Genomic DNA, 18656 nt, shown 5'->3' with positions numbered 1-18656 from the left:
TGACTGAGTCTAAAAAAAACCAAAAGCACAATAATATGACAGAAAACTGCAGGGTGATCCAGGCACAGCTACACTCTTTCCAATGCACTCTAATCTGTCGAGAAATGCTACCACTGCTTTGGTCTGTACTGTCCTTGCTCCAGTGAGGTCGTTCGACACCTCATTCCCCAGCTGGGATGACATAGGGGGAGGGGTGCACATGTCCCAGGACACATGGCTCGGGGGCCCAGGGGCCTGCGTGAGCCAAGACCTCACCTTATTGTTACCACTTCAGGGTCTCCCGACCCCGCTCTGGCTAGGCAGAGAGAAGCAGTGTGGCCTAATGGATAGAGCACAGACCTCGGTTCTGATTCTCGCTCCACTTGTCTGTTGTGTGACCTTGGGCAAGTCATTTCACTTCTCTATGCCACAGTTACTTCATCTGTAATATGAGGATTAATACTGTGAGCCCCATGTGGGGCATGGACTGTGTCCAACCTAATTAGCTTGAATCTGCCCCAGCACTTAAAACAGTGCCTAGCACATAAAAAGCACTTAACCAACACCATTTTGAAAAAAAGATAGGAGAGGGGCTCAGGTGCATAAGCATATTTTTATTTACTTATATATTGTGTTTGAATATTTATCCGCATGTTCGATTATCTGTTGTTCAGCTATTTCATGCTGATGTGCTTGTACTGCTTCCTGTGGCTTTCACTCTCCCTATTAAAATGAAAACTCCTTGAAGGCAAAGGAAATGTGTCTCCATACTACTGTCCTTTCCTAAGCAATTAGTACAGTGCCTTACACTCAGCAGGTGCATTTCTTGGTTGTTTTGGAGCATATATTGAACAATATTTTTCAATAGTTGGTGTGGAAAGACTCTGATTGGAACCATAAGCCTGACTAGTGGCTATGGTTTGATCACTGGGTCTTCCGTTTGCTGAGGAAATGCTTAATCAAGGCATCTCCTCCACACAATCCAATCTCAGCCAGTAGGCCATCAGGCCCAGAAGCTACGCATGTCTCTGACTGCTTAAGTAATGTCCCCTATGCATGAAATACAAGCCAAGCTTTCACAGACTTATAGTTGTTTTTTTTATGTTCTGCAGGCCCTCAACTGTTGGATAATAAAACATTATCCTATAATACCTATAGGATTCCAGAATAAAGGAATCCTGATATAGGATTCATTCCTATTATGAGTGCATCTAAATCTTTGCAGAAGCATGACTCCTCTTCATCACCTTTCATAATTATGGGGCATATTTTGGCATATAGCAGTTTTGTTTGGGAGCCAAGAAAAGCATCATCAGATATGGTAAGCCCAACTGTCTCATTATGAAACCAACTCCAATTATTGTCTTTCTGAAGATAAAGGCTTCATCACAGAAGATATGCAGCATCTGTACTTGTTCATCGTCGGGTAGCCTAGTTCCACTTAGACTATCCACTGTATATTGTCAGTTAAAGGCTAAAGCGGTACCTTTACAGGTAATGAACGTTACCCACTGTCACCTAGAATTCTGAGGTTCCAAGTCACATTTGGGAGACAAAGGTGGGGCAGGGAGAGGGAACGTTACCCACTGTCACCTAGAATTCTGAGGTTCCAAGTCACATTTGGGAGACAAAGGTGGGGCAGGGAGAGAGAGAATAGCTTGCGCGGCTTGCTTCTCTTCCCTTGAATAGGTCATTTTTAATTACTTACATACCCATCTTCTATATTTTGGAAGTCAATAAATGTTTCTCATTTAGAATTATACTTCTTCAGTTTGAAAGTCCTTATATTTAGCATTTACAAACTAATTAAACATATACTTTTCCTCTCCCAAAAAGGGAGAGAATGCCATTAGAAATTTTTCATGTGTGAAGATAAAGTTAAGGTACAAAATGCCCTACGGAACTATAGTGTTGACAGTAACCAATCAGTCAGTAACAGCTCTGCCCATTGTTAGTGCTCAATAAATACGACTGACAGTATTTCCTGAGCACTTCCTGTGTTCAGGGCACTGTGTTAAGCGCTTGGGAGAGTACAATACAACAGAGTTAGTAGACACAGTCCCTACTCCCAAGGAACTGACAAGAGCTGCAATTCCCATGCAATATAGCCCAACTCCCCAGATTCTGTTTCTAAATGATGATTTTTAAAGTTTACCTTTGTATCTTCTTACAGGAATTGACCCGTCTATATTTAATGGGCTCACTGCTTGATACCACCTCTCCCTGTGTTATTAAAGGTGATACAAATATAGTTTTTTCAAAGAAATCATTCTAAACTGTGCAGTAACTAAAGTTTAGCTGTAGCAAGGTACAACTAGGAAAAAAGCAACTAGGAAGCTTTGCATTCCTGTTTCTAAAAAAACTCATGGGAATCACTAAGACTGTAAAAGGAATCAATATTATTACTGCTTAACTTTGTACTTCTGATGGAGAGTCCTGCACCTGAATGGTATATTGGAATATTATACAAACTGCCACCCTCACAGACTTTTATGAAATGAAATGCACATCTCATTAAAGAATCTACGGCAGGAAATAGCCCATGAATAGATTTGTGACACTGATATTCTCTACTTAAGGTAAATTTTGCACAATATCTAGTGACTCTGGTGTACTTTTATTAGGCTGTCTTCCACTTCACTGCCAAGGCAACCGACACTTTTCCTTAACATAGTTCATTCATTCACTCATTCAATCATATTTATTGAGCACTCACAGTGTGCAGAGCACTGTACTAAGAACTTGGAAAGTACAGTTCAGAAATAAAAAAGAGACAATCCTTGCCCACAATGGGCTTAAAGTCTAGAAACGGGGAGACAGACATCAAATTAGTAAACAGGTCTCAATAGCACCGATATAAATAAAATTATAGATATATATATATATCAAAACAAATTACTACCTGCACCCAGAGGACAATGCATCTGATTTCCAAAGTATGATGTGAAATGGCTAATATACTTGGAGTTCTGTTCTTTACATGTATGTGTGTATCTACATCTATAAATAAATATATATATATGATACAATTAGAAATGAGTTTTTTTTATCATCTGAAGTCAACAGTCTTTTTTGACCTACATAAGTCACATCTAGTTTTTAGAATACCACTGAACAGCGAAGATAATTTTATCAAAGTTGGGTGAGAGCTTTTTGATAACATCAGATGATGACAAGAGATATTCATCTTCATAAACTAAAACTTTTAAATGCTTGAAAATGAAGCAGGCAGACCTAAAAACACATTCATAATTGTTTCATTACACTGAAACAGGTTTCTTTGGCTGGGGATGGGACAGGGTGGGAGGGGCCAGTGGAGTGGGAGAAGGAGGAGTGCAGAAAAAGGAAAGAAAGGAAGACAGGTTTTCTTCCCAGTAAAGAAAGAATGAACGTGAAAGCTTAAATAATATTCCACGGTGAATACATAAACTAAACTTTGGGAAATGAAAATCTTGCTTTAATTTACTACCCTACCATTAACTTGCCAAAAGCATATCTTTTTTGTTTTTGGCAAATGTTTAGACAGGTATTAGGCAAACTTTTTTTGGAAGACAGTATGTTTTTAATCATTTGGACAACACTGATAAATATTTTGTTAATTTACTCCATCTATGACAAGTCTGTATAGATACAGAGAAGCAAAATATTAAATGTTTTAAATTGACCTTCTTGATCTAAAATGAAAATTGAGCCATTCTACATTCTAAAAAATTTTTATGGGTGTTTTCTATGCTTATATATTGCAATGTTTGGCATAACCTTGTAAGATAGGTGCCCCTGGGTTCAGGATTTTGGTAGCACAAAGAAAGGGATGGCAATTGTTAAGTGCTTACCATGTGTCAAGCACTGCTCTAAGCACTGGGATAGATACAAATTAATCTTGTTTGACAACGTCCCTGTTCCATATGGGGCACGCAGTCTAAGTACTTTAATTCCCATTGCACAGCTGAGGAAACTGAGGCAAAGCCAAATTGAGTGACTTGCCCAAGGTTACACAGCTGGTAAAGTGGCAGAGGCAGATTAGAACCCAGGTCCTCTGACTTTCAGACCCATGCCTTTTCTTCTAGGCCATGTTACTTCCATTGGTGGCAATTTCAGACTCCCCCAAATAGCAAAAAATGGTGCTTAATCTATGCTGTTTCCTTAAATCTACAATAAAATTGATTTCATGATTTAATACACAAATTTAAAAATCCAGTGTAGACATGTATTTCTGTGGAACATTTTTTCTTCCCAAATAAAAACATTCCAAATACTGAAGTTTTGAATCTGTTTGAAAATGTTAATAAATGCTCCAGTGAAAATGCATTATGACTGAGAAAGAAAATTTCAAGTTACACAACAGACCCTCAGTAACCAGAAACCTAACAAGTTTTCAACCTTTGGAAATGACTATAAACTTACCTCTCTCAAAATGGGATCCGTTATTGAACTCAGATTGACAGCTCCTTCATAGGTTAAGTAGTAGAAAACATTCAGGGCCCGGACAGCCTCTGGCCCTTGCTGTTTGTAGCCAAAAATGAGATCAATCCACTGGTGAAGCTGGCAGGAAACAAACTCGCTTTCCAAGGCCTGCAACAGAGGTCAGAGTATTTTATTTTGTTTGGCTACACAAATGAGACCTTTGATTCACAGTAAGTCATTAATAAATATTCACTGAATTTTCCACCACCTATATTTTAGATTTGTAGGAGTATAAAGTTGAGGAAATTATACTTTAACATACATGACCCCAATGTGCATATTTAAGAGGTAATCAAGAAAAAAAGGTTCTAAAATAAAACATTAAAATGCTTAAGTGAATGTTTGAGTTTACATTTAAAGCATTACTAAAAAGTATGAAAAGCTGTTTGAAGATAGATATCTGCACTAAACAAATGCTTAGTACAGTGCTTTGCACACACTAACAGTTCAATAAATACAGTTGAATGAATAAAGTGAAATTTTTGTAATATCCAAGTCTATTTGGAAACCACTGCATCAATAGAAACCTTTAAAAAGTGGTAATCTTACACCATAAAAGTATAACTTTTATTATGAAAGGTAAATTTAAACATTTCCCAGTTCACTATGGAAAAATCATTTATCTTCTACCTTATTTAATTTAAAAAATCCAGCAGATTTAATGGAAAGTAACTGATTTGATGATGATATTTGTTAAGCGCTTACTATATGCCAAGCACTGTTCTAAGCGCCAAATTGTATGCAGGTGGTACCACCACTTAGACACCATATATTCTAAGTTTGGCATGAAAATCAAACTTTGTAAATGCAAAATAATATGCTTCAATCACAACCTGCTGAAGACGAGTTCACTTCTGTGAATTTAATCAAAACTACAGATTTACAAAACAAACAAGCCGAGATCTTATTAGTGGTTCAGGATATCTTCAGCTCATGTAATTCAAAAGTTTCAGTTAATCTAAGGAAATAGAAACTTTGCAATATACCAGGTAGGAAATTCCAAGAAAGAAGTATTTTTCAGAGGCGTCAACAGGGTGCAAAACTTACATTTCACACTTCTCAGAAAAAAAGTCACATATCTTACATATATCGACCTAACATATACTGTTCTTTTTAACCCCAAATTTGGCAACGAATAGGCATTTGAAAAGACTACATTTCGTTTCCAGCATTCAAGAAATCTCTCCACATATTACTGGTCTAACTGTAATCAATTATTTAAGGGTTAACTTGTAGACAGATGCCCATTTTTTGCATGTTTACGCTCTGAAATAGTGAACTGAATGTTATATATTTTTGTAAACACCAGACGGATTAATTATTTCTATTCATTATTTTAAAAATCAAGGAGCTTGCATGCTAGGCACAATAAAGAATATACATAAGCAAAAGTCTGAACTTTCTGAAAACGTTCCTGAGACAAGCTATGGAATCTTTATGACCAATCATTATTGATGACAACAGTATTCTTCCATTTATCAGGCAACTAGCAGAATAATTCCATCAAGACCTTATATTACCTACCATATTCTCTTGCATTAGTAAATGTATGCTACATTGAAAAACAAGAGACCAAATACTTTGAGAAACATACCACAATTCTTGGATTGTAGCTCATAGTATACTTATCTCACCAAAATGAACAAATTATAATTTGTGATGTGGGATTCCTAATTTTTCTGCCTTTTAGACTGATCTTTTCATATGTCTAGCCATATGTACTTGCTAGTGAAAATGAATGGTTTTCTATAATTTTGTGGAAAGGTTCAACCATTCAAATTCAGACTGTTTTTTGAAAAGGTAGGTATGTGTGTGTATACACACACGCACACACACACACACACATAAAACCCAACAGATGGAAAATATCAGTGCAGAGATGTACATTTCTGTCCACAATGTGTCCTTTAGACTTTTATAACTGTGAATAATAAAAATATTTGCTGTTATATAAAATTAATATTCTGATGCTACCTTTTGCTTTATGCCTGAATCCTAACACTGATCCGTAATGCAAAACACAAAGCAGAAACCTTGCAATAAGGAATGAGTCAATGAATCACTAGAAACATTAGCTACTTTGCATGTCTGACAGATATTACCTGAAAGAAATGAATAGGATAAGTATTTAATTCAGTTAGTTTCATTTCTAGCAGTTTTTGTTCAATCCAGCTGTTGCAAAATTCAATACATTTGTACCTTTAATAGGCAGAGGTGATCACACAAAATTATCTGATACTTTACTAAGCCAAAGGAGACTAAGGGGTATAAATAGTTTTAATGAATTCCTATGTTTGAGTTCGTGAAGTTAAAATTAATATAAAAACCCAAGAAACCACCATGCAATTTGCACACAAAAATTATGCGTTTGTTTCATTAACTGCCTGCAAAGAAAAAAAACGTTTAAATTGACACATAAAATCAGCAATTGTCTTAATTTGTGTGTGGTGCACTCCACACAAAAGCCCTAAATATGTTCAAATTAGAGCAAGCTGCTTGATTGTCACTGCAGTCTCATGTCACATTAATGCATGACAAACATTAAACCATACACTTAAATGGCAATTTATATCATTTAAATGTTTACTGCCAGACCAGCTCATCACTCATTTAAATGTGACTTTCTGACAGCTAATTTCAGTTAATTTTCACCGATTCACTTAATTAGAACTTTCAATCAAGAAAAGAGAAAGACTACATGTCTTCCGGTTCCTCTCTTATTTGTGGTTGTTCAAATTGTCAGCCACTGAATTGCTGAAAACTTCTCCGACGTGATTACAAAGTAATATCTAATACTCTCCCCAAAGTATGACCATATGGAATAATCTGAGAGTATATGCATTCAGAGAAAATGTACCCTATTTAAATAATACTCTGGCCAGTACTTTAAATAAAAAAACATTTAGTTCATATACATGCACACTATTAAAACCATAAAAAACATCATCCATGTAAATTAAAAATTAATGATTTCAAAATTGTTTAATAAGATAAACACAGTTAAGAGTCTCATGAGTGTCCACAGTGAAGATATTTGAAACTATAAAATTCTATGGGACTCAGCAGCCGACAATGAAACAGATTAATTTTCTTCCTATAAAGGCTTTAAACAGTGAGGGTGGTTTTAATTTCAGTTTAATGTAGCTCTTACAAAATAATTTTGTTCTAGGAACCCCATTTTTATATATTTTGAACAATGAACAGGATTGAATTTTACCTTTTGCTTTTCTGTTTGCATTCTGACAACACATCTGAATTTCAAGGCCGAATGAGTGGAAGACATGCTGTAATGGTCATACTGCACTCATAAAACACGTGCCTTGACTACGACCATCATGATGTCCTGCCTTCTACTCTGATTTCCTCACAGGCAGGGTAATCCAGTGTGGTTTAATCATCTTCCCATTTGGTCTACGAACTCTGGTTTGCCACCTATCTCCCTCCTTTAGTAGACTGTAGTGCTGCACGCTACTTAAAGGAATAAACATATCTAAGACGCAAATAAAACAAAAACTTCCCCAAATGCCTTTTACCACATGTTTTGTTGGCTGTTTCTTTTCTGTTACTCGGATGTTTCTTTTTTTTGAGTTTTGCCAAAGGACGAAAATGGGGCTCAATAAACTATCGAAACGATCACCATGAGAGAATGCAGAAAGGTATGGAAATAATTTTAAACACAAGTTTTGAGGTTAATAAATCCATATTTCTGAGGCTAATAAATGATGCCTGCCAACTACATATAAAACATAACTGGCCCAGAAAGCACTGAATTACAAAAAAAACTTTTCAAAAATATTTCCTCAAATACAAAGACAAATAATCCATAAGAATATACTATGAATTCAAGATGAAACTGCTTCAGAACTGTCTAAAAAAACTTGAAATTCAAAACCTACATTAAAATAACCCTAATGCTGTAACCCCATTCCTGATATCAAAAACAAAGAAAACTATCTTTAAGCCAGAGGTTCTTAAATTTTTTTTCCCTTTAAATACTCAATTTTAGTAACCCTCAGCCCACAAAAAAAAAAGATTCTCTAGAATGTTAAACATTTGGAATTCTTCTAAGTTGTTAGTATAGACAGTTCTCATTAGGTTTACCGTTAAATACGATTTGCAGCTATGGGATACTAACATTCTTTCCAGGCTGCTCTCAAACCTAACCAATCAATTGTTAGTACTCCCCTAGCAGGCTGAATACATCATTTACACCCAATGTGTGCTCTGAGTAAAATCTGTAAAAAAGAAAATCCACTAAAATGTCCAACGCAATACAATAATATTCAACTCCTCTGAGTTATGGGAAAATAAATCAGTGCCTAATGCCCAATTGTTAAGGATCAAATAAGAATTTGAAAAGACTGTCATATGAAGCCACACACAAATTGTCAATTCAATCCAGTGGGACTCATATTAGCCTTGACAAACTGTCTTGGGGCTGATATCTGTTTCTTTAATGAGATCTATTAGGCAGAGACGAAAACACTTGAGATATGCTAAAAAGTACAGTATACAGATGTCAAACACAAACACCTATTAGTAAGTTTCATTTGTCCATTCCCAAGGCAAAAATGCATCAAAAACATCAACAAATTGAGGCCTTGATATTACAAGCATAACAGCAAATTACTCATAAATATAATGTGCAAAACACAGTCAAATATAAATGACCCATATCATAATGAACTATATTTTAGTATATTTAATGAGTTGCTGGTAACATATTCAATATTAACCCTACTAAAATATTTCTGTCAGCCATTTTGTTAGAGGTAACACATTGAAGTATTGGGCTATTTATTATAAAACGTTGCAGAGGATTGATGTTTTCTTCTGCAGTAAGGGCAACAGAAACAAACAATAAATTATAAACTGGCTCTACTTTCCAAAAATTTTTGAGCTGCTCACACTTCACAATTTTCCTCAAAATAGCTAAACATTTTAAAAGCATATTCAGGTTGGCTAGAGACCTGATCACATTAATGGTAAAGTTAATATTTAACCTACAGTACTGGAATTCTGATTTGTGCATGAATAGAAAATCAAGCAAACAAGAAAAATATCAGTAATTGCTGCCACCCAGGAGGGTTTACAAATATCACAATTATTATTAGTATTGTTGTTTTAAAAACATTAATAGTGTGACTATTGACAAGAATACTATCAATATAAAAAGGTTTTTTATGTTTATCAAAAGTTTATCAAAAGCTAAAAGAATTTTTCCTATTTTATATGTATTTGACTTTAACATTGTGATGAGTTTGATTATTTCCTGAACGCTATTACACTCTGCAAGTTCTAGCTATTTTCTCATTTTATTCAATGTGTAAATTTAGGGTACCAAAGCACATGATATATGAAAATGTTCTTTTGATTTTACTATCATTCTTGGAAATATTCTGTAAATAAACCTGCTTTTTCTTTCAAAAATCAAAAGCAAAACTCCTTAAAATATTTGAACACCTACCAAAACAGGATATAAACCTTACAGTGCTCTGCACAGAGTAAGTGCTCAGTAAATACCATTGATTGAATTGAAGCTTTTTTAAAGCAAGTGATGTCACCACGGTGAACCATAAAAATGAGGCAAATTCCATCCCACTTTAAGGCATATACTCCTAAATGTGAAACTCTAAATACATTTTTATTTGCTACTCTATACATTTTTAAGAAAATATAAAAAACTAAAACTAAAAATGATATTCTTCCTTAATTTACATTTCTACATTATCATAAAAGCACCAATTAAGTTGACTAGGGATGTAAAACCAACAAAACCCAGATGACATTTTGAACTTCAAAAATGTAGTATACTGAGCATTAACCAAAGCTAAAATTCTGAACAATCGTCCTATTTTAAGCACACATACTACAATCTTCTATTTGCACACAAAACAGATTAAAAACTAACTGGTCTGTTATGTTTGCATGTGCTGGATTTCAAACACTAGTGGTAATGTTTCCTTAACATTGATATATGACCTTTATAATTTACATGGAAGAAAAGCTGTTTTATTCAGACTAATTAGAACTGTTTCGAATTTTCTTGCTAAATATATGATATAAAGGCCTTTCAACTTTTTTATTCTAGAGTTTCTTTCCATGTCAACTTTGTTCCAATCAAAATATGCTTTGAATTAAATGAATTTGATTGAATATGTGGATCACATTTCACTTCTAAGATTTAAAGTCAAAAAAGGAAAAGTTTAGCCTGTTCAAACAAAGCGAGGACAGCCACTTTGTGGAAAGCTATTCCCATTTAGGAAGACTGACAAATTGTTTGTGTGCACCATTAGGTCTTGTTTCTGCAATAGTTGCCAGATTTCCTGTCCCTCTAATAAGGTACATTAACTCTTTAAATGCTGGCTGTGTATCGGTTGAGATAGCTGAGTACCTTTAGATTAATTTTATTTTCTTATGCTTAAAATACTTTACAGCATACATATGAATCTAAAATTCATCCCATCTTAGTTCAACGACAAGGAAATTTCAAGCAATGACCAACAGTGGGAAAGAATTAACATTTTTCATACTAGGCAGATACGAATTCTGGATTTCAATTATAATAGATGCTTTCCAACTGGGTTTGGCCTGATAAAGTACACACATATCCAAATTAAAACATTCACTATATTTAACTGGATGAATTTTATCACCTTACTTTTAAAAAATTCCTACTGATGCCACAGATAATGCAATTTAGGATGACTACTATTCTTATAATAATTAGTGTTACTTAGCATAAAGCTTTGATTGTACACTGTTCTCAAAGTGAATAATACCAGCCTCTGAAGCTATTGATTCAACAATATCTAATAATGTTTTTAAAAGATATAAAAAGTTTAGACAATAGTAACAAATGAAAAGTTAAATAGTAAAAGAAAAGAATTTCAAGAATTTAGAGGGGGTTAGAGGTGGATGGTGGATACGAAGAATTAAAAAAAAAAACCACCCAAAACACCTGATGATTTAAAATGAGGTCTGGTTAGCAGTAGATTAGCGAAGGATATCCTGAAGAGCAGATTAAAGAATCACTAGATGGAGTTTGGTGCTTGTATAATATATTGAACGGCTAAACTGTGTAGATATTTTGGAAACTAAAAGTATACGTCCATTTCTACATTTGTATCATTCCATAAGGAAGTATGGTTTAGTATCATGTTTTGACATAACTATCATTGCTTGTGCATCTTTTGACAGAAGCAACATTCTGCCTACAACTGTCAGTTTGTAGGTTTAAATGGACTAGTCAACCAGCTGTTATATATTTTATACAGTGAAGGCCATGTTTCCTTTGAAATTCATAGTTTTAATCTCAGCTGAAGCTTGAATCAGTGTGTGCCAAGATCAAAAGGATTAAGCAAACTTGCAAAACTGCCCTCAGTTTCAGATGATCTATGAAAAAAAATTCAAAAAAATAGATGAAACTGTGCACATCTATATGCTTCAGGACTATGGAACACTTAAAAAAATGTATTTAAGCATGGCCTCCAAGTTACTATTAATCTAAAATCTGTCAACACAGGCATTTTACATTAGTTATGAGAAACCCAGGTGGAGATAAACCAATTTTAAAAATCTGTTTCAGTCAGAGAGAAGTAAATGTTTAACCAAAGAATAGCCAAAGCTCCCCACCTAAAATTCCAAACTTTCTTTCCACACAGGGAGGACAGAGAAGGCATTAACCTTGTAATTTTTTTTCCTCACGCCCTAATGTACTAACTATTAATGGTGGTTTGGTGTGCCCGCAAGATCTGAACCGAACAAAAGTCTTCCCACTTTGTCCACCTTGATCTTTCAAGCACCAGCAACCTTCTGTCAGCCTTCTGTCAGCAAAGATGGCCAGACAAGACTCCATTTGGAGTCCATCAGTGCCAGATGCAGCTCAACACCAGGAGGCTCCAAACAAATGACAAGGGGTTCCTCTCTCCACAGTCGCTGAGCACAGGCTGGCTCTCAACAGGGCACTAACACCTCCCCCTGCTCACTGCCAAAGCATCAGGTGTGCAAACGAAACCCCCTGGCAGCACAGAATACTTAGCACAAATCAGTGCCCAAACAAATACAATATACAATAAGATTCTTTTTGAGCTGAAAAATCTGGATAGTTACGACTTCAAGTGAGAATGTCTGAAAGTAAATGTTTAGCATGTCACGGCTTTAAAGGGTGGTGGGGGACAGGATACTCTTATACTGTGAATTCTCATGGCTAACAAACATTGCTCAAACTAAGCATGTGTGATCAAGGTAGAAATGAATCAGGGTCATAAGCTGGTCTCACCCCTCACTTCACTCATTCTATCCCCAAAAGTTAGTTCCATTCTAGCTGAATTCCAGAGAGGGTTAAGTCTGGAAAACCTAGTTCAGTCCTGACTTTGACTTCAGCCTTGAAGACCCCGGAAAGCCTAGGATGTAGGCTCAAAGTGAAGTCATAGCTGCCCTTACTGTACATGATTCCTGAGAGCACCTTTTCCCTGCCCAAGGGTTGCTCCTAATTCCTAATTCTGCCCCAGGTTTACCACTACCTCTTAACAAAGAAGGCAACTAAAACATTCCAGATATGCTCTCTTTGTTCACCAGTCACATGTGGTGATGCTTTTGTTAGTGTGCTAAGCAGCTACACTGAACTTCCCCAGAAAGTCTTGGAAAGTACTTAAGTAGTCAAGAAGTTCAGCCAGAGCACCAAGTGAAACCTGTATTCAATCTGCAACAGCCAAGGGAGAAAGTAGTGTAAGGAGCCGCCCTTGGCCATCACTTTCCTTCAGCAGATGATTCATGGTATGGTAAGAGGATCCAAAGCGTGGAGAGATGTTAGAAAGAGAAAAAGTATAGCCTAGTGGAAAGAGCATGGGCTGGGGAATCAGAAGGACCTGGGTTCCAATCCGGGCTCTGCCAACTGTCTGCTGGGTGACCTTGAGCAAATCACTCCATTTCTCTGTGCCTCAGTAACCTCATCTGCAAAATGGGAGTGAAGACTGTGAGCCCCATGTGGGACAGGAAGCATATCCAATTTGATTAGCTTCTATGTGCTGCCCCAGCATGTACAGCATGTGGCACATAGTAATTGCTTAAGAAGTATCATTTTAAAAACACAGAATTAGTTGTCCACAATACATTACCACCTACATTGCTAGGGAGAGAGTAAAAGCAAATCTCTTTTTCCTGGGTCTTTCTGTTTTCCTTTTGTTTTGCCCATCTACTTGTTTTGTTTCGTTGTCTGTCTCCCGCTTCTACACTGTGAGCCCATTGTTGGGTAGGGATTGTCTCTATCTGTTGCCAAATTGGACTTTCCAAGCACTTAGTGTAGTGCTCTGCACACAGTAAGCGCTCAACAAACACGATTGAATGAACAAGCCATTCCCATCCTTCTACTTGGAGAAATGAAAATGGGCACTTGGAATTCTCTCCAAGAACTCCTAAGGGAAACCCTTCAGAACTATATGTAACACTCAGGTAAACTGGCATCCCAGAGTTTACCAAAGGAACTCGTGAACTAGTCATGTGCATTTTTTAAGCTGAAGGGTAAACTACGGAATATGGAAAAACATTTTCATGTGACTGGTGTTTATTTTACGCAAAGCACCAAAGAGAAACAAGCACATGAGGAAGTGACCCAGAAAATTAAACTATGTTTCAAGTGAATTAAGCTTATTCATAGGAATGATTGCTGTTTCATATTTTGAATAAGTATTATGCTTTGTTAAGTAAATATGGAAATATTTTACATCCCAGAATCAGGAGGCAAAGCAAGAAGAAAATGCTCTAAACTTACACACATTTTCTTATAAATTTTCCCATTCTACTGAAAATTGTTTCGGGGTGCTACAGCCCAGTCACATGCACTGACTAGTAGGTAAACTCGACAACTGAACAACAAGAACAACCTCACTTCTTTGATTTAGGTTAACCTAGCAGAGATAGTTGGACATATGTATTCCAGTACCTAGCATCCTCCTCTTCTTTATAAGAGCAGTTTTCTCTATAATTGAAATAAAAGGGCAGACAGAGGCAGAATTCATTCTTAAGTAAAAAAATAATGGGCATTCTATACCAAGTAAATATTAAATATTTTAAACAGAAAAAAACAGTGAAAAAGACAGATGGAAAGGCAAGAGTTAACTGAAACACGTGTGTCTATGTGTGTGCATTGGGCAGAGAAGAGGAGGAGGAGAAAAGAAGAAGGGGGGAGGAGAGGGGTCTGGTGGCAGTTAAGGAAAGAGGGTGGAGGGATGCAGAGTTAATCAGGGAGCAAATCCAGGGGCAGGCATGGATAGGCCTCACTAATGAGCCTCAAGTACCCTGCAGTGGCTTTCAAACTTAACTGGCTTCAAACGATGCCACCCCATGACAGAATGCTGCTAGCCAGAAGAGGAGGGTGATTAGAATAAATGACTGGAGTAATTAACTCTGATGTGAAACCACCTGATTGGAAAGGAGAAGCCAGGAGCTGTTTAGCTGATGGTCCTCTAGTAGAAAAATGAAGCTTTCCTTTTCTCTTGTGTGGGTGTGTGTTAGAACTCTTTCAAATAGGTATTTGGTGGCACTAATGAAAAGCAGCTTTCATTCAAGGGCCTCCCCATTCATTTTGAAAGGGGAAGAAAATAAAAGCTTCAAAGTAGAACTAATTTACTTCACTCCCCACCAACACTTGGTGAATTTGAAGTCTGCATTATCATTTGTAATTCCAAATTCCAGTCAACATTTCTAGACAATTTAATGTGATTTCGTTCGCAAAATAATCAGATGTTCAAGGGACTACATATAAAGGTGGTGCTTTAGAGAGTACTTTTTATTTTCACAGAAACATAGAAGCTCCTGTAACACTGTTGTTTAGATATTTTAGATCACTTCTGCCAGCATTTCTTTGATAAGTACCATTATTTCCCTTCTGGTGACAAGCTTTGGGCAGAAAAGCGGCCTTCCCCGATTAAGCCCTCTTTTCCCCAGCTCACTCTCCCTTCGGCTTGTCCATGCACTTCAATCCGTGACCTTTGGACATTTGATATTTGCCCCTAGGTCATTTGATATTCACCCCCCCCATCCCACAGCACTTATATACATATCTATAAATTATATATTACAAATGACTTATTTATTCATATTAACATCTGTCTCCCCCTCTAGACTACAAGCTCATTATGGGCAGGGAACCCGTCTGCTAATTCTCTGGCACTGTACTCTACCCCCAAGTGTTTAGTAGAATGCTCCGCACATAGTAAGCACCCAATAAACACAACTGATTGAATGGGGAGATAGGCATCATGGAAGCACACAGTCAAGGTCTGTATATCTTTACAATAGGACTGGCACTTTTTGGCACAAGCTGAGCCAAATAATCCACCACACTATCTTTGCTACTTTACTTTACAAGAAAGAATTAGGAGAGTGGGAGCATTACTACCTGCTGTTTTACAAGTAATCACCAATTCATTGGGCCAGTGTTGTTCTGTACCTGCTGAGCCAGTGTTTCCAAAAACAAAACAAAGCAACCAACAAAACTCTCAGAAGTTGCCCAGTCACAACTACAGGGTGGTAGCACATGGAAACTCACCAAATGTTTGTGCTGAGACTCAGATTTATTTGACAGCTTTACACCTTCAGGCATGATATAATTAAATGTTTTGACAGCTAAACAAAAACTGTATAAATTTAAAAGCTGTTAAAAGCTACAGCATCTAAAATCAAAATGAAATAATATGAATGTGTTCTAAATGCTTTTTTTTTAACACTTCAGTCCTATAAAAAGCAGTGAGAAATATAACGCCAAGTAGGAATGTTCTTCTTTCTGCATTCGTAGAAAAAATATAACCCAAAACACTGATACTGTCTTCAAAAACAAGACAATTTATGTAGTCACTTAAACCCAATGAATATTGCTACTGGGAAGAGCTAAGTTGAGGTTTTCCATGCTATATATTTAGAAATTTCACTGACAAAAAATAGAGGTAAAATGATGAAACGCTGGGTCAATGATTGATATTCAATTCATTTAAAAACAATAAATGGCTGCCTCCCAAAGAGTTAGCCGACAAATGCACCATGATACTAATCCTCCTACTCCAAAGGAGCTTGGTTTGAGATTCAGGCTACCCTTTGTACTGATATGGACTACTGAGATTCCAACTGGCATTTCTTGTGGAAGAAAGGGAATGAACAATGTATAAAGAAGAGTGCCGCTGTTCAGAGAATCCTACGATTCATTATTTCTGGGTGAACCATCCCGTTACACTCACTGCTAGGTCCAACTCATATAACAAAATTTTTAAAAAAAGGTCCGAACTCTGATGCCTGTTCTTAAAGAGTGGAAACCAAATTATCCCATAAACTATCATTTCTCAGTACAAGGTCAGTTTATATCTTCTATATGCAGGCCCATTATGATTTTTGGTAGCATGTGTGAAATACAAGCTCACAGTCTGATTTAAAAGTCAAAATTTAAACAACATCTCATTAGGGGACCATTATTGAAACATTAAGCCTTTGAGCAAATATACTAAAACATTTTGAATCCACTTTTCAGTGTAGCTGTTCAGCTCTGAGACTTTCTGGATGACTATAATCCAGCTAAAGGTAACAATGACCAGTTGTTTATAAAAATCCCTGAAATGTTTGGGAACTAATTCACATTCTCATGCTATGTTTATGTTTCAATTTATCATCCTTTTTCTTGGGAAGATAGCTTTAAAAGAAGAAAGATTCAAGAACCGAATCCTGTTTTAGTTACACATGCAGATGTCAGGTGATTTAACAAATGTACTCTTAAAGGGACTTATTATATACATCTAAAAGCATTATTGCATTAAGTTAATTTTCTTCCTCCTATTAACCAAAGCTCATCATAATCTCAGTAATGTGGATGCCTATTTTAAACATTCTGATTTATTTGGCAAATAGTGTAGAAATCAAAATGTGCAAAATGTTCAAATGCCCAGTGACTTTGAAGACAACATGGATCAGTGGGATAAACAGAGGAAGAATTTAGGAGCTCAGAGTCCTAATCTTGTTTGGCCATTGATCTATATCTTGGGCAAGTCATTTAACCTCAGTTAAACAGCCTCAATTTCCTTAAAAGGAAGCCTGACTGCATATAGGCTGAAGCTGAAACCTGTAACACCATTTCTGGTGAGAGGCTATTCAATTCTATACATTGGAGACACCCTAACAAACATTCCTTGCATGTTTAAAAAAAAAGTGCTCAAACTATCTCCTTGATAAATCCCAAAAGAACCAGAAGTGAATAAAAAGGTCAGGCCTCAGCATTTTCTTGAACTAAAAGGAATTTCAGGAGTCTTTCAGGTCCATTCAGAGAGGCATGTTCACTAGTTTCTTCTGTGGTATATATAAAGTTGTGTTGTACATGCCCAAGCACTTAATACAGAGCAGTAAGCACTCAATAAATACCACTGATTGATTGCCTGATCAAAGTTAAATCAGTTAATGACTTACTGAAGACATGTGGAGGGGTTAAGTTGGCCAAGGCCTAATTCTGAATTTCCTGAGACTTACAAGTTTAATTATTCACTGACACAAAATATGTTTCATTGTATTACAATAAATCATTTTACAAACCTGAAAATGCCTATATAAGTTACACATTATTGAATTCTGCCCATTATTACACTTTAGATGGATCAACTGTTATACAAGAAAGGTTAAGTGGCTTGGTCAAATCAGTGTCAAGAGAATGGAGTGTTGAGGGGTGGGGAGAAAATGGGAGAACAAAAGACAGTCTAGCATTTCCTCCTGCCTTCAATACATCTCTACTTGGATGTCCCTCCAACACCTCAAACTTAACATGTTCAAAGCAGAACTCCTTATCTTTCCACCCAAATCCTGTCCTCCCCCTGATTTTCCCATCTCTGTAGGCAGCACCACCATCCTTTCTGTCTCACAAGCCCATAACCTTGGCATTACCTGGAGAAGCAGCGTGGCTCAGTGGAAAGAGCGTGGGCTTTGGAGTCAGGGCTCATGAGTTCGAATCCCAGCTCTGCCACTTGTCGGCTGTGTGACTGTGGGCAAGTCACTTCACTTCTCTGTGTCTCAGTTCCCTCATCTGTAAAATGGGGATGAAGACTGTGAGCCCCACGTGGGACAACCTGATTCCCCTATGTCTACCCCAGCGCTTAGAACAGTGCTCGGCACATAGTAAGCGCTTAACAAATACCAACATTATTATTATTATTATTATTATTACTCTTGATTCATCTCTCTCA

The 18656-nt window shown here is 36.6% G+C and overlaps 1 protein-coding gene across 4 annotated transcripts in view; it reads right to left on the bottom strand.

Moving 5' to 3' along the window:
* The window catches only part of LRBA (LPS responsive beige-like anchor protein), a 552105-nt gene that overhangs the window by 75088 nt on the left and 458361 nt on the right, over positions 1-18656 (bottom strand). For all 4 annotated transcript variants that reach the window (XM_029076638.1, XM_029076639.1, XM_029076640.1 and 1 more), the window contains exon 48: positions 4384-4551. In XM_029076638.1, coding sequence (XP_028932471.1) covers positions 4384-4551 — 168 coding nt within the window. The remainder of the gene's footprint in view (positions 1-4383; positions 4552-18656) is intronic.

The sequence above is a fragment of the Ornithorhynchus anatinus genome, chromosome 12 (genome assembly GCF_004115215.2).
Source record: "Ornithorhynchus anatinus isolate Pmale09 chromosome 12, mOrnAna1.pri.v4, whole genome shotgun sequence".
Taxonomy (NCBI): domain Eukaryota; kingdom Metazoa; phylum Chordata; class Mammalia; order Monotremata; family Ornithorhynchidae; genus Ornithorhynchus; species Ornithorhynchus anatinus.
The sequence above is the reverse complement of the archived record's forward strand: the minus strand, read 5'-3'. Positions and strand labels throughout refer to the sequence as shown.